Here is a 24,166-nt window from a genome sequence, read left to right as displayed (position 1 = left end):
TTGTTGCACATTTCTCTCTCCAGCACATGATGCTGGACTCAATCCCCCCAGCAACCAATAAAACAATCATGTTCTTCTCAAGAGATGGAGTTGTGCAATTATTTGGTCCTTGTGTAACCTATTTTTGCTTTAGGTTTAATTCCCTGCATTCGCTGTTTTAATAACACCAAAACTGGTATTTAGTTAGATGTTGCAGCCAGCCCGAATTCAAATGGGTTCAACACAACATATTATTTAATACATATTATTTAATGTGTGGAAAATATCAGGGAATATTTTTGCTGCAATATCTTGACATCTTTGATTTTCTCTCCTACATCTAATCAAAAAACGAGTCAAATCGAAGAAACTCATTGATTAACATTACTGACAAATATTGAAATAACAATATGTATCTAAAATTATAATTGTAGAAAGTATTAAATTATAAAAATACATTTCAATGAAATACATAAATTCTGCCTATTCCCTGATATTTTCCACACATTAAATAATATGTATTAAATAATATGTTTTGAGTTTTTATATAAATTACTTATATTAAAACACAAACAATATCATAAATGATTTTCGAAAGCAAAACCTTTTCATGAACACTACATTTCCCAAGAGTCAATGTTGTTTTTGCGTAGGAACTACGCGTCCTTAGCAGCTGTTGTTCAGGGGATTCTTTTACAGGGACACAAACCCGGAGAAGGTAAATATCTGATCACATTTCCTTTTTGAAATAACCCTTTATTCCTCACATCTTATTTGGCTTTGTCCATTATATTTCGGTCAAGTTAAAAAAACCCGGCTAGGCTTAAGCTTGTATAATGTGCAATAAACCAGTCGCTGTGCTAATACTAGTGTTATCTGATCCAGTGAGTGCGATCAAAGCCTTGCATGCTGGACTTCAGATCAATATCAGGCCCTAAAGATGCGTTTCTGTCTCATGTAAATACTGTTGTAGAACATAAATGCAGCGATCCTTGAATATATATTTGCATAGTATTAAACTGTATTTGCTGTTTTGTCATGTTTTGTGTTGCTGTTTGTTGGTATATATCCCATTGTTGCTTGATATGTGATCATTTTCTGATGCATATTGCACACTGCCTGTGGAGGAGTTGATGAAATATAGTCTGGGTATATTGCGAACATGTTTTTATATGTTAGTGTATTTCTAGCACCATTTAAATGGAGTGAATGCATGCATTATGCTTTCTAAACACTTCAAATATCTGTTGTTGTTATTATGTTTAAATATGTAAGCAGTAAATCAATGAAAAATGGATATAAGCCAGTCTTTGTCAGTGCTGGGTAATAACTGATTTCATGGATTCTGTAATTACATTTTATGTATGTATTATTTGCAGCTATATTGTATACGTTTTAGCATATTACTTATGAATTACTAATCAATCAGTTCTTTTATGCATTACAAATCATTCGTTCAATACCAGTAAATTATTTGTAATATTAAACATATACATACATTATAATTTACTAACTCTATAATAAAAAATATAAAAAATCTGTTTAAAATAAAATGATAAAAAATCTACTACATGTCAAATTGTTTATTCAGTCTCGTAGCCAATGGGGGTTCGAAAGACCCACCCCCCACTGACAATTTAATTTGTCCCATACATGAGCTCATTTGTCCTATTTTGATTGCGATGTCATCATAAATACTGAAAATAATCAATCGACATTGTCTTTAAAACCAAGAGGAATCCCCAGTTGCCTTTCGCTTCAGTGTGACTTTAGCTAATCAGTTTTGGCCAATGCAAAATATTATTTTTCATAAGTCCAACATACAACTGTGCAAAAAACATTTAATCTGACGTAAGTGAAGTCATCCTTGGCTACTGTAAAGCTGTTAAGTAGAGATGAAATGTTGTTATCCATGAATTTTCAAATGTACTTTTTTAAGAAAAATCATGAAGCTGTACATTATTATTATTATTATTATTATTATTACGTTTGACTTTTTATCATTCAAATGGCGGATTTCTGACTAGACTGTGGCCAGTTTGTTATTTGCATAATAAATGACAATAGGCCACAGACTTTAACAGATTTATTTTTTTCTAATGCTATATGATGTCATAAATTAGTATTTTAAAAGTCTTTTCATATTTCTTTATGAAAATATTTCTTTAAAATGTGTGGCCATCTGACAAGCTAATTCAGCTAATAATAGTGCTTAAAACGTCACTAAAATGCATTATTTAAGTATCATAATTAAATAGAAAATGAGGTGAATAACTGCAAAAAGGAAAAAAGAACTATCCCTTTTACCAGGCTGCCTACAGGCCTCTTAATTATTGAATATTCACAAAATATAAGTGTATTTGTGAACTATGCTTATTAATTTGGGCACAAATTAAAACAAAAATGTCATAACATTTAACAAAAGTCATAAGTAATCTAAATGTAACCCAAGATTACCAACAGTAGATTACCTATAATTACTCTGGATTACGTTGTTGAGGACTTTTAATTTATTATCAATTCTTCTTATTTGTTATAAGAGGAGAGACCGGGCGTTCTCTTCATTGGCACCTAAATTGTGGAACTTTTTACCCTCTGATATTCGCAATGCAGAGTATTTTTAAATCATCTTTTAAAACATACTTTTAAGTGTAGCTTTTATTAGACTTTTATGTGATTTTTAGATCTATTACTATTATTATTATTTTATGTGTTTTTAATCATTTTTATTACTTCTTTTTTGCATTTATCCTTGTAACTTAAACTTTTGCATATTTTATATCTGTAAAAAGTCTTGAAAGATGTTTTTTTTAAGGTGCTATGTAAATAATGTTTATTATTTATTTATTAAATTTTTTTTTTATAACAACACAACCCCTCTAAAGATTTTTATTTCTAGGATCTATTGCTTTTACTGTTCAAATTTAACACTAGGGGGCAGTGTTTACATTTTTTTGTAGAATCTGTCATTTCTCAGTCTGAAATATCTGTTAACCACTTGCTGGATCTAATAAATATTCCTGTACTCGAAGCTCGGAGCATATTGGTTTGTACATTTATTGAAATAATAATTAAAAAAATGAATAACTTGATAGCATATGCTTTTCTCTTCAATAAAGCTTTATAAGCTATATAGTTCTGCATGTGTGCGATGTTTATGACACCTTTATTCTCTCCTAACAGAATCTATTGCAGATGACTTCATGAACCACCTACAGTGTTTTTCCTGATAATAAACAGCCATTTAGGTGAGGTTCGGTGACTAAAATACATCGATAATAATTGATTTTGTCACAATGATGTCAAATTGTGCATGTGTTGTGTAGGTTCTGCCATGGCAGACCTCAGCCGAAAGTTTGTGTCAGAGTCTGAACTCGACGAGAAACGAAAAAAAAGGCAGGAAGAATGGGAGAAAGTCCGCAAGCCGGATGACCCAGAGGGTGAGACAATCATATCAACAGCTCCAATCAAATCAAACAAATTAGCAAGAGACTTAATAATAAACATTAATGCTCTCCAGATGCATTCGCTCAAATTCTCGCTCTTTCACAGAGGCGCCAGAGGAAGAATATGACCCTCGATCTCTGTTTGAAAGGCTACAAGAGCAGAAGGACAAAAAGCAGGAAGAATATGAGGAGCAGTTCAAATTCAGTAAGTGCTCATACTGTTTTCCTCCTTTCATTTTCCCCCAAAAACAGATCTTTCAGATGGCACACATCACACAATCCCAGGGGGCTTGCCATTCCTGCCTATATGTGACCTCATTTTGGGGTTTATCTGTCACTGCTTGCGCAAAAACATGCGTGTGTGTGTGCGTACACATGCGCTGGTGTGTGTTGGAGCCTGTTGGTGGGTGTCTATGAGTGTGAACAGATGGGAGTGGTGGAGATCAGGAGCAGGTCTGTTCTTGCGGGTGCTGATGGGAGACTGGCATGATCTTAGCATCTCCAATTCGTCTCCGTATCCCTGGCGACAAACCCACTCTCTGGTCTCCCTAGCGACCACTGCTGCTGCTCCTATTGCCGTTGATTCTACGGGCCACATCCTCCTGATCTGCACGCATGCTGGTCGCATTCATAGACAATAGTGGGTAATGATTGTTAAAGGGAGAGTTCAAAATTCACATTTCAAGTCCAAATATAAAAATGCTGTCATTCAGCCTCCTCTTGTGTTTTCTTTCTAATGCTGAACACAAAAGAAGATTTTTTGAAGAATGGTAGAAACTGATGGCCATTATCTTTAGAAGTCAGAGACTACTTTTTTCCATTCTTCAAAATATTTTCTTTTGTGTTCAACAGATAAAAAGAATCTTATTAAAGTTTTTAATCGCTGAGTAATTTGAAGATGAGTCATTTTTTTAACTGAACTTTTTTTATATAGAAATAAGCTCATTTATACAAGTCATGAAGGTTAAATAGATGAGTTTTACAGTTATTGAGCCCTATCGTACACTCAGCGCAATAAGGCGCAAGATGTGTTTTGCAGGATTTGTTACTATTTTAGACCAGCGCAACCCTAATTTTCACGGTTTGTGCCACGTTGTTTAAATGGTGAATCCATTTGTACCACTTTGTGGACTCAGGGGTGTTCCGGTCTTTAAAGGAGGTGTGTTATGGCAATTTTCAATTTCACTTGCACCTTTTGAGAAAGTGAAACTGAGACCGCGCCATTGACCATCTAAAAGCGGGTCTAAAGTCCAGCGCAAAGCATTTATACATAAATATAAAAACACTATACCTGCATGCCTTCTTTATCTCGGGGGAGTTTGTTATTATTGTTAGTAGTGTTATTTATTATATGCTTATTTATACTTATTTTAATAAAAACAAGTTTTAGATTTGTCCACCTGTCGAGTTTTTGAGACGTCTACATCACCATATGGGGCATAGGAGTAGGACGTGTGTTTGGATATAACTCGGTTTTTTGACCACACTTCGTTATTATTGTTCATTTATTCGTTTGCTGGAAATTAGAACTCAATTTAGAAATAGTTTTAAACAAATCTTTGCGCTTAGCACACAAAATTAAATATGTAGGCTAATGGATGTCTTCACTGGAGTACGTACACTGTTTCCTTACTCCATGAAGTAAAGGAGTAAAGGAGAGAGCAAAAGTAAAATAAAGAGAAAGTAAGCCGGCCGAATGGAGCAGGCTCATTCTTTATCCTCACGCTGTGCTCTGTTTAACTGTTTTTTCGCTAGTTAAGCGTTTAGTTTTTCCACTTACAAAGTCTGCCATGTAAATAGCAAATACACCATGGCACGACGCAACTGACTTTGGGAATGGGGGATGAGACTCTGATTGGTTTAATGCACATTGTGTTTAAAACACACCCATAACTCATTAAGAGAATAAGCACAACAGCCTGTTAGACCATGAGCAGGGGTACTGAGCTCATCTTTCTGTCCTTAAAATGGCATAAGTTGATAGGGACACGCCCCTTAATGCTTTTGCACTATGTGCTTTAGACTTTGCACATAGGTTGTTAAAAGGTCTTTGAGTCTGTTTCAGCAGATCTCAGGGTCTGGTGGGAAAACTAGCTTAGCAAACAATGAATCTGATTAGAGCGTTGAAATCTGTTAGAAATTTGAAGAAAAAAGAAAAAAAATTATTAATAGTTTAAAAAGAGATTTACTTTTTCTGTAGTTACATTGTTTACTAAGACCAATGGAAAATGAAAAATTGCTGTTTTCTTAGTTGATATGGCTAGGAACTATACTTAGAAAACAGGTGCTTTTTATTTTCCATCAGTCTTAGTACAGAAGAGTTGTCAAGCTTTAAATTCTAGAATTATCAAAACACTTTAGAATTTTTTGAGCGACATGCTAATGGTCTAATCTGATTCAATGATTTATGCTAAACTAAGCTAAAGGTGCTTACACCAAACCCAGAGATCGGCTTAATGGATTTAAAAATGGTTGGAAAAATTTTAATGAATTTTAAAAAAAGCTGTACAATGTGAAGCAACAAACTGAAAATGTATTTTTTAAAAAGTGGAGTGTTCCTTTAAGTTGTGACATTATAGTGTTATTGGGTCTACTCTTTAGAGGAATTTTGGACTATAGAATACACAAGACTTGTCACTCGTATAGTTTTGAATGGGGGAAAGTGTAACAGTCAATGTGGTGAATGAAGTACAGAGGCCAAAGCTTGGCAAGTAATTTTGGAGAATTTGATGTTTTTCCATTTAAACAGAATGACCGAGAGGCGTTTCAAAAATGGCCGCCAAGTGAAATGACTTGCCTTGAAGGGACTTTGCCATTTAGTCATATCACACATTAAAGTAAATTCTTTACATGACAGTTTCTGGACTTGCAGCATCACCAATATTGCAATGATTTTTAAAAGAATTACAATAGTACCATATTCACAATTCTCATTTCTGGCTTGGTTGTTGTGTTCCTCCACAGAGAACATGGTTAAAGGCTTGGATGAAGACGAAACCAGTTTTCTTGATGAGGTGTCGCGGAAGCAGTCTCTAATAGAGAAACACAGACGGGAGGAGGACGCTCAGGAGATAAAAGAATACAGAATATCCTTTTGCACCTTAAAGTGTCTACAATATTACTGTCATGCAGCCGCTTGGGAAAATTGACGGCGAATTTTGCTTTGGCGGCTGAGTCTGTCTCCACTTTCACCTTCGTTAAGCTGGTGGTAGAAGCTTCAGCTGTCAGGCGCGTTGATGGCTGCTGAAAAGTAACTTCTTGTAGCTTGTTAGTGTAGCATGTTCTCAAACAGAAGACAGCCCCAAGAGAAAGCTGATGCACTGACGATCCAGCGTTGCTTCCAAAGAAATTCACGCAGGCTTGGCAAATGAGGTTTGGGGAACCGTTTTTAAGAATACGGCTTAAAGCAGGTTATTTTACTTTACAGCTGGAAATTTTAGAACTTACACCAAAAAGAAACATTTCACAGCTGGGGTTTTAAAAAGAAGACTATTGTTAGACCAAGTAAAGTAAATTTAATGAATAATTTAATGGGAAAACAATGGACTGGTTTACAGAAAGACCTAAGCCAAAGCCAGGACTAGGCAACACATGCAGGACTTTAAGAAGCTTTTAGAAAACAAAAACATCATTAGTGTGCATCTTCTTGAAACAAAACAACAGCACTGATATATTTTAATATAATTCAATCTTATTTAAAGGGTTATTTCACCTAAAAATCATAATTCTGTCATTATTTGCATAACTGTTGCTTGTTTCAACCCAGTTTGAGTTGGTTTTTTTCCTGTTAAACACAGAGGAAGATATGCTGAAGAATGTTTTAAATGTGACCATTGACATCCATATTAGGAGAAACTAATACTATGGAAGTCAATAATTACAAGTCTTTAACATTCTTCAAAATATCTTCTTTTGTGTTTAACTGAACTGAGAAAATCAAACCGGTTTCTGACTATTCAATGGTGAATTAATGATAAGAGAATTTTCATTTTTGACTGAACTATCCTTTTAAGACTGCTCAAACATTTAATCCCATCTGGGACTATCTTTAATCCTAGATTTAAGAAAACCAAGCTCATGCAGCACTGATAGAACACGTGCAATTTATGCATATATTTGAAAACGTAACATTCTGTAGTGCATTTAGTTATTGTTTAACGCCATTTTGCGCTGTCAGTCTACACATAGTAGGCATTCTTTATATTCTCATAAGTAACATCGTCTAAACAGTCAAACAGTCATTGCGTGTAATGAATTTGCATCATTTTGGACACTTTTATGCTTCTATTCTGTACATGTTTGCTTCATTTATAAGCCTCCATGTCTCGAGGTCAGTCTGATGCAGTTGTCTATGCACAATTTGATTGGATGAGAATCACAGGACTGACAATTCTACTTAGCCAATGACCATAGACAAAAAAAAAATAAATCATATGAAGTAGGAAATTAGCGCAGTACCAGTACAGAACCATAGAATTATAGGCAGCACACATTGAATTGTATGAGCAATGCTTCAAAGTTCAAATATTACAATTCTATGAATGACAATTCTCACCCTCTCCTTGTTTCAAACCTATTTATGATTATTTATTTTGCTCAACACAAAGGAAGAAATGTAAAAACTTCCATAGTAGGAAAAAGTACTATAAAATGAGTGTTACCACAAACTGTTTGGTTATTATTTTTTTCCCTTTGTGTTTACCAAAAGAAAGTAATTCAAACATGTTTAGAACAAGTGGAGAGTGAGTAACTGATGACTGAAGTTTCATTTTTAGGTTAATTATTCTTTTTTCATAGAAATATGATGTATGGCTATATATAAACATATAGAAAATTACATCTATTATATCTAATCATATATGTACATATTTGTAATTCCTGTGGCTAAAAAATATATAAATGGCCATTTTGGCAATATGGTTGAAATATGAGTTGCATATACGACACGTATTTTATACACAGTATTCAGCATATTTGAGTGCACACCCCACAGATCTCTTTTTTTATCACTATTTTTCTATGGGAAGCCTTACAATATTATATTTGTGCATACACATTAGTTTAGTCCATACTGAAGCCAAATCTGAAGCTTATCTAACAAAATACCTCATAATAATGGTTAAAAAGTTAGTAGCCCAAATTAATGTTACAGAAAAAAAATAATTTCAAATCTAAAGAAACAGAAAAATATGCAATTTTGTTGAAATGTTGTAGTTTGTAATTTTATTTTGCAATATTTTTGTGAAATTAATTGTATTATCTCAAATTCTAAAGATGTTCTGTGACTAAAATAGTATTTTAATAAATATATGTGTTTAAAAATCTGTTTTGTTTAAATGCACCAAAATACATTGAATTTATTCACTGAGAAATTGATAAAAATATTCATTTTCTAAATGGGGTGTACGCAATTATACTGAGCACTGTATGCATATATGACATACAAGCATGAACTTGTATGTCATATATGAGATTGAAATGCAGTATATTAGATTTCTATATAAGAAAGGCATTCGTCTAGCACATGATTACATTAAAACTAAAAAAAGCAATGCAGTCGAACACAATTTGTTCTTTCTGTCACGTCAATGTCTCTCACTCAGCAGTGAGAGATGAAATCCACAACCACAGGCAAGAAAACATATAGTTTACCTGAGTTGTGGAAGTTTGTGGAAGTTGCACATTGTTGAATGTGATGCAATGTAGCCATAAAGACACGTCATTGTGTCAACTTGTCATTGCTGCATGTACAATACTACATACATAAAACCATTGACGCTTTTCAGCTGTTTTTTAAAATAAGCAGTTGGTTCAGAAACATGGTTTGAGTCTGAATTGAATCATGTTTTGCTGCAGTTTCATATTGATTTTTGTTTACTCTATAAAATCTGACATTTCTGTCAAATAGCAAATTATAAATTTATTTATTCTTTGTTTTCAGAAAATGACATTTGGTTAGAATAACAAAAGTTTTCATTTGTTGACATTACAAAACAATCTATATTATTCCACCAAATATTGATTTCTTGCGTCTTCTAACATTAAAACATTGAAGGAACATTAGTACTAACATCAAGAGGGGCGTGGTTAAGATTAGTGACATCAACAGAGAAGGACCACCACTTTAAACACAGAAGCACATGATCAGACTTTAGTTGAAGATTACTGTACCAAAACAAACTTTTCTCTTTGGTGAATTAACTGGCATGGATTCATTGCTTTTCCAAAGCATAACAATGTAGCCATTTTAAAGATGTAATGTAATTTCTAAAAACTAAAAAAGATCAAATACACACTAACTGAGGGGTTCGGTTCACAGGTTATATACTTACTGGGAACCAATTTGATCATATGTTAAAAATCTGAAAGAATTACCCAGCTGTTAAATAATTTGTACAGTTGAAGTCAGAATTATTAGATTTATAATTTTTTTTTAATAATTCCCAAGTGCTTTAACAGAGCAAGAACATTTTCACAGTATGTCTGATAATATTTTTTCTTCTGGAGAAAGTCTTATTTGTTTTATTTCGGCTAGAATAAAAGCAGTTTTTATTTTTTTTAAAAACATTTTTAGGGTCAAAATTATTAGCCCCTTTAAGCTATATAATTTTTTCAAAAGTCTACAGAACAAACCATCGTTATACAATAACTTGTCTATTGACCCTAACCTGAATACTTAACCTAATTAACATAGTTAAGCCTTTAAATATCACTTTAAGCTGTATAGAAATAAATAGTTTATTATAATGTTTAATATTATCTTGCTAAAAAACATAAAAATAATTTTTAAATCCAGACAAACTTGAATATAAAATAAGTGGTGTCTTAATTTTACCCAATATGTATATAATCATTTGAAGTCAAATATGCTACTAACCTTTTTATATATATTTCCCAAATTATGTTTAACAGTTTCCCAGTGATGGGTTGCAGCTGGAAAGGCTTCCGCTGCACAAAACTTATGCTGGAAAAGTAAGCGGTTCATTCCACTGTGGCGACCCCAGATTAATAAAGGTACTGAGCCGAAAGAGAATGAATGAATGAATGAATGAATGTCTTATTTTTTCATTTCGGCTAGAATAAAAGCAGTTTTTAATTTTTTAAGCTATAAGAACTCACTGTGGCGTGGGTTTCTCAAACAATTGTGATTATCTGAAAAAGGTCTTTTTAAAGCATTGTCTTTCATTTTCAACTCGGGAAGTCTCAGTGACATATGAGTAACATCCAGGTTCAGTCATGTAAGAATGTGTGCAATTAAAAATTATTGTGCGTCAATATTATTAGCCATCTTAAACTTTTTTTTTTCAGTTTTCTATAAACAGACCATTGTTATACGATAACTTGCCTAATTATCCTAACTTGCCTAATTAACCTAGTTAAGCCTTTAAATTGCATAATAAGCTGAATACTAGCATCTTAAATAATAACTAGTGAACTATTATGTACTGTCATCACGGTTAAGACAAAATAAATCAGTTATTTGAAATGATTTATTAAAACTATTATGTTTAGAAATGTGTTGAAGAGATCTTCTCTCTGTTAAAAAGAAATGGGGTAAAACCAATATAAGAGAATTCATATTTACCAGGAGGGCTGATAATTCTATGGCTTGTTTTTGTTTTGTTGAACGTTTGCTCAAACAACGTGTTTATCCATATCACACCATTGATTTCTCATCATGGAACTGCCATGGCCTTTCTCTTCTGCCAATCAGGTATGACTGTAGATGGAAGGTTGGAGGATGCGTTGTCGTGGCAACTGAACCCTTTCTCAGGGCTTGATAACTGCATCTAAAAGCACCACTGAGAGCCATGATCTGCAGCGCAGCACAGTACAGTACTTTGCCCTCATTCTGCTCAATCTGCCTCTCATGAAGGCACCTAATTGTCTTACCTGTAAGTGTGTCGCTTTTTTAGGCCATCCCTATGAGAAAAAGGAAGTAGGTTTAATTTCTGTGGTGACTTTCATGAGCGCTTGCCCTCTTTATATTAGCTTCCTCAAAGTCTGTGGTTTTTGTTCTTTTTCTGCTTCTTAAGTTGTCTTAGTTTATAAGAAAATATGTGTGTTAAGTGGTTTACCACAACAGCATAGGTGATAAGAAGCTTGATGTGGGTTTCTGTTAAGTTTTCTTATAGTTTAAAGTCTGCGTAAAATGGAAATCGCTGAGACTTTTATATTAGTATGTTAATGTATCTCCAACTGAAATGGAATATTAAGCTAGGGTTGGGCTTCTTTTGTACATCAGTCCCTCATAGTAAACTAACGGTCAAGCTCATGGGAGTCAGTCACAATATGAATTATTTTTTCACTGACTTTATATTCTATACTATACATTATTTCTGTTAAGTGACAAGACTTTTGTCTCGGCAAAGTCAGATTTTACTGTCCTAATTAAATATCAAAAATCATAGGCGACTAGACTAAATAGGGAACCTACTTGATCATATTTTATTATATTAAATAATCTGTATATATTTTTGTATCACCTCCATATTTTGTCTTTAGTTCGTCCTTCAAAATGTTTAATTCCCTCTTATATTTGTCATTTTTACTTGATTTATTTATCATGTTACGACATGCATGACTGAAGACGTGTAAATACTTTATTTGACCCTAATTATTTTGTTAAGCTGCCTTGGGATTTTCAGGTCTTGGAGTTGGGTTGTTAAACAAAAATAGAAAGTAGGAAACTGTAATGTTGATGTTTTATTCGATGTATATTTTCTTTGCCTTCTATAAAAAAAAGAATAAGAAGCTTCGCTAGCTCAATAAACATTAAAAATTTTAACTAAAATTGTCAATGGCAGTGATTTTTCCTTAAATGAAGCTCACAGCGCTCTGCAGAAGCTGGCAGCCACCGATAGCCAGAAGAAGGAGTCGGAGAAAAAAGCAGGACCCAAACCTTCAGAGCACAGGACCAGTCACCTGTCTCAAGCCCACCTGCTTGCTGGAGCAGTCAAACGACGCAGGTATGATGAAAGGGAAGAAATCCTTTCTGAAGGGTCACTGTCTAGCAAAGATTAGCATCAAGCCTAATTAAAATTCAATGCTGGGTAAATTTTTTAGAAATTGTTGTCCATTACTGATAATTGAATATACATTATGACAATTATAACTAGTAATGTAATCTGGATTCCAGATTTTAAGTCTTTTTAACCTGACTTTTTATCATTATTTTATACTATATTGATGTCTTCAAGGTTGTAAGCATTATAAAATGTAATATAATCTCATTACAAGGACTTCATTTTTGTGATCTGATTACATAATCCACATAGTGAGCACTGTTTATACGCTGGGTGAAAACCTCCAGGCAAGTGTATTTTAGGTGGTTGGAACAAACTTTGCATTTAAATTCTGTAATGTATTTAAACCTGTTGATGTCTGAGGCGACATAATCTTTAGGTACAATTATCCGTTTGATTTTTGTTTTTCGCAGCTCATCTCAGTCCTCAGAAGGGAGTAAAAAGCAGAAAACAGAGGAGAGCGTAACAGGCAACGGCAGTCAGACAGGTGAGCAGTTCAGGGGAATGTTATTTGAATTTTGTGCTGTGATTTATGCACTGTAAAAATGATACAACAAAAAGTTATGGCTACAATTCTTTTTATGTTGCTTTAACTTATTTAATTTAGATAACCTGTTTAAACTATGTTTTTAAGTCATGTATAGTTTAACTAAACATTTAGTCAGTTTGATTGATATAAGTTGAGATGAAGAGAAAAGTTCATTTTCCAGATTTGTTTGACAGTATGGAGTGTTCACTCTTGACAGGTTCATATGTTGACACAAACACCTTCAATTTGTGCACACTTACAACGTACAAGCACATTTAGCCTTGGACACAGCATTGTTTTTAGATGTTCTGTGTATTCCTAGCAATATACACATCCTAAAGCTTTGTGCTTTTTCTTTTTTTAAGGTTTGCTAAAATAAATTCAAAGCCTAAATATATTCTGAGTCAAATGAACAAAATAACTTAAGCAAATATTGTAAACCCACCCAACACCTTATCGTATCTACACTACTTTATAAAACTGATTGCTTCTTGAAGGTTTTGGATAGTCCTTGTTCAATGCTGTTATATAACACTACAAACATACACCTGTGGCTGTTGCTTGGCAACCATTCTGTTATCAGTACTGAGCCAAACAATCTGTTTTATTTTGTGGAACTATGTACAGTTGAATTATTAACCCACTGAATTATAAGCCCCCCTGTTTATTTACACAGAAAGAAGATTTTTTCGACACATTTCTAAACATGATAGTTTTAATAACTCATTTCTAATAACTGATTTATTTTATCTTTGCCTTGAGGACGGTACATAATATTTGACTAGATATTTTTCAAGACACTTCTATACAGCTTAAAGTGACATTTAAAGAATTAACTATTTTAATTAGGTTAACTTGGCAGGTTAGGGTAATTAGGCAAGTTATTGTATAATGATGGTTTGTTCTGTAGACTATAGAAAAATATATATCTTAAAGGGGCTAATGATTTTGACCTTAAAATGTTTTTTAAAAAAAAAAAAAAAAAACTGCTTATATTTTTGCCGAAATAAAACAACTTAGACTTTCTCCAGAAGAAAAAAAATTATTAGACATACTGTAAAAATTGTCTTGCTCTGTTAAACATCATTTGTGCAATATTTAAAAAAGAAGAAACAATTCAAAGGGGTGCTAATAATTCTGACTTCAACTGTATATGGAATAACTATATTATAAAAGCAATGATCCCTGATGGTTTGCAGAGATTTTATGACAGATAAGGGAGCCTTTATAAATGGCCAGTCGCTCTTATAAAATCACAGTAAACTAGGGCTGCATGATATTGGAAAAATATAACACTGCAATATTTTTTATTCTGCGATATATATTGTGATATGAATATAATTTCACTAAATTTTTTTAATAAATCTTTGTAAAGAATTTATTCATTCTTTATACATACATACATATACAAAAAAGAATTTGTAGGGGAGTGCATATGCATAAGATATAAGAAACAATCTACAACAAATCAACAGACATAAATAAGTTCAATAAAGAAATGGAGACAAATTATATAAACAGCATCTATATAAGTTTGAGGAGTCGAACTGTACACTGTAATTTTATGATGAAATGTGAAATATTAATGCGTAGTATTTTTAAATAAACAATTCAATAGAATTGAATTAGCGTTATTAATTTGTCAAGTCAGAAACAGTTCAATTTCTTGGACCTGAATGCTTTAAAAACCTTCACACAGTCACAGGCCACAAAAAAACACTTACGAGATGATCAAATAAAATCCAGACTCAACGCTGCGTCGACTCGCGATGACTACTGTGATATTAATGCTGAAACAATATATTTAGCAGCCCTACCGCAAACCACAGCTTCATTGCGCTTTGGCGTATTTAGTTTTGGGGTAACTTTACATAACCTGACATATTATTACATTACATTTATTTGCAAAAACATACAACTCCATTTTGATTAATTAATAATAATAAATGTGGGCAAAAATGTATCCAAATGAACTCTTCAATAGTAAAAAAAAAGTATTATTGGATGTTAGAAATGCCAGATTGGTTAGCCAATACATATTAACCTGCCAAATTAAATGTGAAATGCACTGAAAAGTGTGTAAACGAAGGTCGGAGAAAGCTCCAAATGGGGTGGTCAGCTCCAAGTGAGTGCGACTTGAACTCCAAGTGAGCTGTACACACCTTCTGGAGTTTTCCTTTATTTAATGTCCTTACAGGACACGGAGTCCAACCTTTAGTTTTTTTTTTAATGTTTACACCTAGCCCAGGGGTGTCCAATCCTGTTTCTGGAGATCTAACTTCCTCCTGCAAAGTTTAGTTGCATACCTTGATCAAACACACATCTTTAATTACCATGTGCTCCATCAGATCCTACTTAGTTGTGTTATGTTTGAGGGTTGGAGCTGAACTCTGCTGGAAAGTAGATCTCCAGATGTATGATTGGGCACCCCTGACCTAGACCCAGGAGTGGACTGGGTCAAAAATTCAACCCTGGCACTGTAGCCACACAAATTACCACACCGACACAAATTATCACACCGATATACAGTGTTGGGGAGTAACTAGTTACATGTAAAGGTGTTACGTCATTTCATTACAAAATAAAAGTAACAGTAATTTGTTACAGAGAAAAAAATATGTAATTAAATTACAGTTGTGAAAATGTTAAAGATTACAAATGGGGTTACATCTAAAAATGTTTTTTTTTTTTAAATCTGGGATATGTTGAAAAATATTAATCTGTTGCTTTGCTTGTTTTTGATGTGCACGATGCCTTCTGCTGAGGCCATTTATTAAAGAGGTGCTATTCTGATGCTTTTGATTTGCGGCGCACCCACAGGCTTAAATCCCGTGGGGAACATGTCCTCGGTAAAAATGCTTGAAAATGATTTATTTGAAAATGTCCATTAAACACTTAAAAGTAATCAAAAGTAATTAGTTATTTTACTTTTATAAAGTAATCGAAAAGTAGTGTAACTTATTACATTTTAAATAGGGTAATTTGTAATCTGTAATCTATTACATTTCCAAAGTTACCTCCCCAACACTGCCGATATAGCCCCACCCACAGACTAGCACATTCACTATTTACTTTAATGTACAATTGGTGATATTTTCATTATCATCATCATAATATCACATCTAGCACGAGATAAAAGCTGTCTGCACTTAAAAACAATACATATAACATACGGAACATACGGATATGGAACATACGGCCCACATTTAAAAATTGGTCCGGCCCTTCTGGCATTTGCCAGAATTGCCAGATGACCAGTCCGCCCCTGCCTAGACCAACTCTAAACCCAACCTCACAGTGGCCTCTAGTTTTAGTAACGTCCACTACACCTACACTAACCCTAAATCCAACCTACTTGCGGCAAAACTCTTTCCCACTTGGAGGTCATGCAGCCTACTTGCGGTGTAAGTCCCTCCCTCTTGTAGGTCTCCGGACTGCAGTGATGCCTACTTGAATGCACCAGAGACTGCGTGCGCTCTATGTGCGTGTGTTTGTTGTGTGTTCTCAGAGCAGACGAGGGAAGACCCCAAATCCCCCGGCACTGGTGCGAACCGCTCCGGCGTCCTCCACCTGCCCTCGGCCGCCGTGTGTGTGGGGATCCTCCCAGGGCTCGGCGCATACTCGGGCAGCAGCGACTCAGAGTCCAGCAGCGACCTCGAAGGTAGCGTGGACGAGATTGGCTCTTCCATAAAGCGCCACAGGCTCTTCAGATAAACACACACACACACACACAGATCACACTCACTTACTCACTATCTCTCCCTCACCTTCTGAGCGGCGCGGAGCACAAATCATTAGCTAAAGCCATTTAGCCGTAGGTATTATTTCAGTTTGGAGTTAAGTCTGTGTTTGGTTATTTGCTTGATGTTTATTAAAGGCTGTAATGTTAACTTCTATTGTGGTTGTTGATGTCTTGTGCTCTCAAAACATGACACTTCCCCCATCCTCCTCCATATTACATTCCATACAGTTTAACCCCCCGGCAGCTTAACCTGGTGACGCACCTTCCCATCTACCCTTGCGGTTTCTGCAGAGCTCTAGTGGTCAACGGGACACTGACTGACAGCTGCGGATCAAGAAGACATGAAACATTTAGTCCGAATCCATCACAGGACAAAGCAGACATGTTGAAATGGCTTGGTTTGAATTTTTGCGTTTCTTTCTTGTTTATGTTTTTAAGACGAAATGCTGCAATGCTAAGAATGCTGGATTTTTCATGAACTCTGCTCTTTAAGGGCACCAAACCTTGTGTTTGTTTGCTGGAAAATAACCAGTGATGACAGAATGGACAATAAAAGTGTTTCTCTTGTGTTTGGCCTTTTTCCTTTCTTTATTTGACTGATGTGAAACGGCACAGGCCATTTTAGTTCTGTAATCCGAGTTTCTGAGTGAAACTGAATATTTAGCAAGGAAAATGGAATGGATTGTGAAAAATTTCCATATGAGAATGAAGCCAGACTTGAATGAGTTTGTAGTTAATTGTGGAGAGCTGCTCCACTCTGTGAGCCACATTTGTACATAATTTGTGTGGCTGAAGAATACATTTACTCCTGAAATCATTTCTGATTATTATTATTTAAATGTGCCATTTTTTTTTCTCATGAAAGTAAAAGTAGCTTGTTTCAATGTTATATAGTAATATTTAATATTAATGTGGGCAGAAAGGGGCGAAGCAGTGGCGCGGTAGGTAGTGCTGTTGCCTCACAGCAAGAAGGTCACTGAGTCGCCGGTTCGGGCCTCGGCCTAGTTGCCGTTTCTGTGTGGAGTTTGCATGTTCTCCCTGCATTCGCGTGGGTTTCCTCCGGGTACTCCGGTTTCCCCCACAGTCCAAAGACATGCGGTACAGGTGAATTGGGTTGGCTTAATTGTCCGTAGTGTATGAGTGTGCGTCTGAATGTGTGTGGACGTTTCCCAGAGATGGGTTGCGGCTGGAAGGGCATCCGCTGCGTAAAAACTTGCTGGATAAGTTGGCGATTAATTCCGCTGGTGTAACCCCGGATTAATAAAGGCCGACAAGAAAATGAATGAATGAATGTGGGTAGAAAGGCATGCAAGCAAACTCTTCAAAAGTCAAATAAGTAATGTGTTATTTGCCATTAGAAATGTCATATTGATCAGCCATTGCATGTTAACCTGCAACATTAGATGTGAAATGCACCAAGAAGGGTGTAAACAGTGGTCGGGCGCCAGTTCCAAATATGCTGCTCAGCTCAGAGTGGGTGGGACTTGAGCTTCAACTGGGCTGTAAACACCTCCCGGAGTTTGTCTTTATTTAATGTCCAACCTTTAGTGTTTTAGGAAATGTCTACACCCCAACCTTAAAACCAACCTTGTGGTAGCCTTTTGCGCTTTAATAATGTCTACTACACCTACACTAACCCTAAACCCAGCCTATGCTTGTGGTGTAAGTCCCTCCCATTTGGTGGTCATCCAGCCTGCTTGAGGTGTAATCCCACCCACTTGGAGGTCTGTGGGCTGCAGCGATGCTTCAATGCACCACATGTGGTGATGCTGTTTTGTTTCGTTTTTTTACAATGGAGATGGAGAACATGCAATGTATTGTTCTTTAAATATGATAGGATTTTCGAATAATATTTTATGAATAATTAAAGAGCCCCTATTATACATTAAAAAGGGTTGTATTTTGGTATTAAGGGTCTCCAACCACAGGTTGATCTGCATGGAAAGTCAAATGATTGGTTCAGCGATTCATTTGTTCCTAAATCACTCCTCAGCGAAGCTAATCTGCGCTAATTGGACCGATGACCATACCTGCCAACACTCCCATTTTTCCCGGGAGTCTCCTGTCGGAAAACATACAGAATTCCACCTGTACTGTCCGGCTAGCTTTTTGGATCAGTCCCCATGCGCAACGAACCCAGCGCGCAATAATCTTTATACCCGCTTCCCGCTCTTCACTTCGCCTGCACCCCCGGATAAAATCTCCCGGATTTTATGATCCGAATGTTGGCAGGTATGCCGATGACCACCTGTTGCCATTGGTCGACAGCGTTTAGCACGAGACAGAGTGAAATGCCCAGCATGGCTTATCAACAACAGTATTGAAGAAGAGTGCATAGTGCATGTGTGAGCATACCTGCCAACACTCCTGTTTTTCTCGGCAGTCTCCCGTAATTTAGACTCATCTCCAGCCAACCACCCATTTTGTTATTTATCCCGGAAAACTCTCGTAATTTCAGTGACTCATGACTTCAGGATCTGTTTGTCTTCTTTTTCTTTGCTAGTGGGTGGGACCGCAGGTTTTAATTTTTCCTGGTTTCCGCACACAACAACTGGACTGGGCTTTTGTTTCATATCGACTTCACGCCAAAACTGCTAAAGACTTGTTATCAAGACGATTCATTTGAGTCGACTCTTTTATAGATGAATCAATAGTTTTAAACTGTGCAATTTTAGATTTACTTAGAACTGTTACACACTACATATAAGGTCATTCTCAAAAACCAATTATAGGGGCTCTTTAAGGATACTAGTTTAAGTAAAAATTTCCATTATTGGAAAAAAAAAACTTCATTGGATTTACAAAATGTTTTAAGGTAAGTGGTTGCAAGCAATTTATATGGGCTGAATTTAAATTAATTAGGTTGAACATTGCGGAATTTAATTAGTTTAAACTCAGCCCATATAAACTGTTTGCAACAGTTTTGTAAAAATGACTTTTTTCAGTGTACTATAGAAAAAAAGACGTATTCTACAGGGCTTCCCACAGGTTTGAAATATACTTCCGGTGGTAGCTAGATTGAAACATGTTTTCCCCATCGTACATAAATAGTTAACTATGCGACAAAGAAAAAATAATGTGATCTCTAACAATATTTTATTGTTATTTATTATATATATTTTTATTAGTTTATTTATTTTTTAATCCCATTGAAATAAAATAAAAGTAATCCACTCATTCATTCATTCATTTTCTTATCGGCTTAGTCTCTTTATTAATCCGGGGTCACCACAGTGGAATAAACCGGCAATTTATCCAGCAAGTTTTACACAGCGGATGACCTTCCAGCCGCAACCCATCTCTGGGAAACATCCACACACACATTCACACGCAAACTCATACACTACGGACAATTTAGCCAACCCAATTCACCTGTACCGCATGTCTTTGGACTGTGGGGGAAACCAGAGCACCCGAAGGAAACCCACGCGAACGCAGGGAGAACATGCAAACTCCACACAGAAACGGCAACTAGGCCGAGGCCCGAACCAGCGACTCAGCGACCTTCTTGCTGTGAGGCAACAGCACTACCTACTGCACCACTGCTTCGCCTCTTTCTGCCCACATTAATATTAAATATTACTATATAACATTGAAACAAGCTACTTTTACTTTCATGAGACAAAACAATGGTACATTTAAATAATAATAATCAGAAATGATTTCAGGAGTAAATGTATTCTTCAGCCACACAAATTATGTACATGTGGCTCACAGAGTGGAGCAGCTCTCCACAATTAACTACTAAACGCCAACTGAGCTGAGGCTCAAACCAGCGACCTTCTTGCTGTGAGGCAACAGCACTACCTACTGCGCCACTGCTTCACCCAAAGAAATCCACTATTTCTCTTATTTTTATGTGCGCTGACAGGTAAAAGCTGCTGCTTCTGCTGGCTCTTTCTTTCTCTCTTTTCTATTTCAAGTTCAAGTTGCTTTATTGGCATGTGTTTTTGTATAGTATTACCAAAGATTTTAAATATGTATAAAATATGTAAAATTTTAACTATCAAATAAATAAAATATGCAGCAAATGAGAAATAAACAGAAAAAAAACAGACAATATCTAAATAATGATAATAATTAAAAAGTGTGGATTACTTAGATTACAAATGAGTTGATAAAACATGTTTAATAGTGCACACATATTTTGCGGCCAGTTTAGATGTCATTTCGTTTTTCTGAGTCGTTGAGATTAAAGAATGTATTTTTTAATGTTTCTCTCGCGGCTGTGTGTGCACTTCGAAGCCAAGAAACAGTAAATCAGGCTTAAATAAAAAGGTAAACGCATCGTTTAAGTCCCCAAAAGGCGCATCTCTGTGGGTCTGCAAAGCATGTGAGATTGTCTGTGTGAGTGTTGACAGTTCGCGCGCACACAGAACCAGCAGTATACATGTACGGCGAGAGTTTCACGGGTTAATTGATCACGTTTGCTTGGTTATCTTTAGCAGATACAAAACAGTGTAAAAGGATGATGCAAATAAAAAACAAAAGTGTCACTAAATATACTTTTCTACAGTCTGTGGGTAAGCTTAAGATGATCAGCCGTTAAGGGTCATCAAAGTATAAAAATTGTATTTCATTCTTTTACTTTAACTCAAATCAAACATTGCAAACTGCTCAAAGCGATCAATCCTGCATGCTCTAAAAAGACGGCAGCACATGATCAAACAGTGTTATCTGAAGGTGTTGTTGTGACTCACTGACAACCTGCAGCGATTTTCACAACTAAAGCTGTAATCAGCCTCAGTTCCTGAATCAATGCGTCTGTGCATCACGCGATGAGAGCACCGCTCATCATTTTCTCAAATGAAATTTATTGACCTGAGTGGAACATAAACAACCAATAAAGCTGTACAAAATAAGTAACACCACCTTGACCATGGCACCATACCATCACTAAATACAAATCACTACATATAATGTACTCTTTAGCATTTGCTTCTATTAAAACACAGAAAACGGTAGTATAAAGTTACATTCAGCCAAATACTTGTACATACTTTGTGATAGACACACAAATGGCCGTTGCATTTCAATCGATAGGTCAAATATTTAGATATATAAAGCAATAAATAAAAACATGTACTAAAAACACTTCTGTACAGGAAAAAAAACATGCACTTTGTCCACTGGATTGGTCAAGAGAGGTTTGTAAACAGTTAGCAGGTTTTGGCAACATGCAGTGCGAACTCCAGTCCTCCAGCCCCTATTCCGGCATTGTGTTGCTAGGCGACAGGTTCCTCTGTTTGAAATACTGTGTGACCTGTTGCGGCAGCTCTGCCAATACGGATTTGGCTAAAGTTTCCTTCGGAGCCTGCGAGAACAACAAACACACGCAACGACATCATTGAGGATGCATATTTGAGTACACGTTGGCATTCGACACTTGTTAGATTGTTAAATCCACTTCCATGTAATGAAAACGAAGAAATGGCAGACACGTTCGGATGTGTGGCGGTGAGTGTTGGCACCGTTTCCTTCCATATTCTCTCTAAGCTAAATGAATTTTAATTTCCTCTGAATGGAGCCCAAATGAGGGAGTGCTGCCCGTTCCCTCCTGCTGTTGAGGAAACCACATGGCCCACAGTCCGCCTACTCACACTCCTACAGAAGATTCTGTTTACATTTCTGATCCAGGATTGGATTCACTTCAGAGGTCTGCGGCAAGCGAAATATTGATTACATGCATGAGCTAAAGTCTCCGGGTCAATTCATCTGCATAATATTGAGAGTTTAATACTGCTCGGGAAAGACTTCTTGACCTGGCAACCCAAATTAGCATTTTAAAAGCAGTGCATCATGTAGCCTATGACAACACCCTTATATAACTGAGCTGATGTGAAATCAAGACATCAAGTGAGAGAGGAAACACTCACATTGCGAAAGTCCCTGAATGGGACGAACTGCACAATATCTCGGACCGCCTCCTCTCCTGTGTAGGATCTCAGAGCGCTGCTGTCGCCATCCAGAAACTCCATGGCGGTGAAGTCAGCATTGCCCACTCCGATGATAATGATGGACATGGGCAGCTTGGCAGCTTGCACTATGGCGTGACGCGTTTCGTCCATGTCGCTGATCACGCCGTCAGTAATGATTAGCAGTGTGAAGTATTGCTGCAAAAGAAGAAAGGAAAACTATCAATGTGGAAGGTCACATACTTGCCTCTCATTTTACTTCTGTACTGTGAAATATCACCTGCACTAAATGTTGGGTACTTCGTGGAAATGGCCATTTATATTTTTCTAACCCCTAGACCAGAGGTCTCAAACTGGATTCCTGGAGGGCCTCAGCTCTGCAAAATTGTGCTACAACCCTAAACAAACACAGCTGATCCAAAAACTCAGGGTGTTCAAGACAACTAGAGACTATTAAGCAGGTGTGAGGTGGAGTTGGTTGAAGCTAAATTATTGAAGCTAAGCCGCAGCCCTCCAGGAATTGAGTTTGAGACCATTGCCTTAGATGGTGCTCTATGAGTGGTTATTAGGGTGTTGTGGTTGGTTTCTTGGCCATCACTAAGGGCATTGCTATAGTGTTAAGGGTAAATGTTAATGCATCACTAAGGTGTCCTATGTGGTTGCAAGGCAGTTTCTTGACCAAATCAATATTGACTTAAAGTCTAAAAGGCAATCTCCATCATTTTCTAAGCCCTTGATATTAAGCCCACAGTGCTTAGATGCACTGAGTAGTTTCTAGAGTATTGTCGAGGAGTTCAGAATAGTGCTAGGGTGTGTTGGGTGGCTGCTTGATGAAGTGTTCTGCATCATTTCAGGGGAAGCGATGGGCAGTGTACTTGGTTTACTTAATGCTGGGTTCACACTTGCTCTAGTTTACTCACAGGATGTTTTTTGCACAAAAATTTTCTGCTCATGTTTTTTTTTACACTGAACACACAAGCGATTCAAATCCTTGCTGCATTTGCATTGACTTTTTATGTAACCTACATGCATGAATATTTAAATTCACATTTGGTGTGAAGTCAGAAGATGCATGTTTGTTTTTTAAGCCCTAGACATGGAGTCCACAATTCTTGGGCACCCTGGGATGTTGCTAGTGCATGGCTCAAGGGTTTGGGGTTGTTGCAAAAGTGCTGCTGTGGTCTTCCAGGTGGCTGCTACACTCTCAGAAATAAAGGTATGTGAGTTGTCACTTTTCAAAAGGTACACATTTGTACTTAAAGGGTTCATATTGGTACCTCAAAAGTATATATTAGTACCTAAAAATTTTGAGAGGAACACTTTTGTACCATTTAGGTACTAATCTGTACCCTTGAGGTATTAATATGGACCTTTAGGGTACAAATGTGTACCTTTTGAAAAAGTACCACCCCAGTGACAGCTTACGTACCTTTATTTCTAAAAGTATAGGACATTGCTAGGCCATTTCTATGGTTTTTTCATGGGGTTACTTAGTTTAGTCTCAAGTTGAATAAACAATTTCTTAGATT

At 36.1% G+C, this 24,166-nt stretch overlaps 2 protein-coding genes across 8 annotated transcripts in view; one reads left to right on the top strand and one right to left on the bottom strand.

The window, feature by feature from the left end:
* The first annotated feature begins 662 nt into the window (after nt 1-662).
* psme3ip1 (proteasome activator subunit 3 interacting protein 1) lies at nt 663-17,291 on the top strand. Of its 4 annotated transcripts, XM_068214730.1 has the most exons (9): nt 663-697; nt 3,163-3,227; nt 3,306-3,419; nt 3,532-3,630; nt 6,390-6,512; nt 12,259-12,394; nt 12,865-12,938; nt 16,489-16,641; nt 16,951-17,291. In XM_068214730.1, the coding sequence occupies exons 3-9, from the start codon at nt 3,314-3,316 to the stop codon at nt 16,953-16,955; spliced, it is 696 nt and encodes a 231-aa protein (XP_068070831.1). In that variant the 5' UTR covers nt 663-697; nt 3,163-3,227; nt 3,306-3,313; the 3' UTR covers nt 16,956-17,291.
* Nucleotides 17,292-21,516: 4,225 nt separating this feature from the next.
* cpne2 (copine II) overlaps nt 21,517-24,166 on the bottom strand; it is a 43,188-nt gene continuing 40,538 nt past the window's right edge. For 2 of the 4 annotated variants that reach the window (XM_073929295.1, XM_073929294.1), the window contains exons 15-16: nt 22,599-22,835; nt 21,517-22,380 (exon numbers count right to left, since the gene is read on the bottom strand). In XM_073929295.1, the coding sequence (XP_073785396.1) occupies nt 22,327-22,380; nt 22,599-22,835 (291 nt within the window). In that variant the 3' untranslated portion in view covers nt 21,517-22,326. The remainder of the gene's footprint in view (nt 22,381-22,598; nt 22,836-24,166) is intronic. The other 2 variants (XM_005159116.6, NM_001045075.2) reach the window with 2 other exon arrangements.

The sequence above is a fragment of the Danio rerio genome, chromosome 18 (genome assembly GCF_049306965.1).
Source record: "Danio rerio strain Tuebingen ecotype United States chromosome 18, GRCz12tu, whole genome shotgun sequence".
In the NCBI taxonomy this organism is placed as follows: domain Eukaryota; kingdom Metazoa; phylum Chordata; class Actinopteri; order Cypriniformes; family Danionidae; genus Danio; species Danio rerio.
The sequence above is the reverse complement of the archived record's forward strand: the minus strand, read 5'-3'. Positions and strand labels throughout refer to the sequence as shown.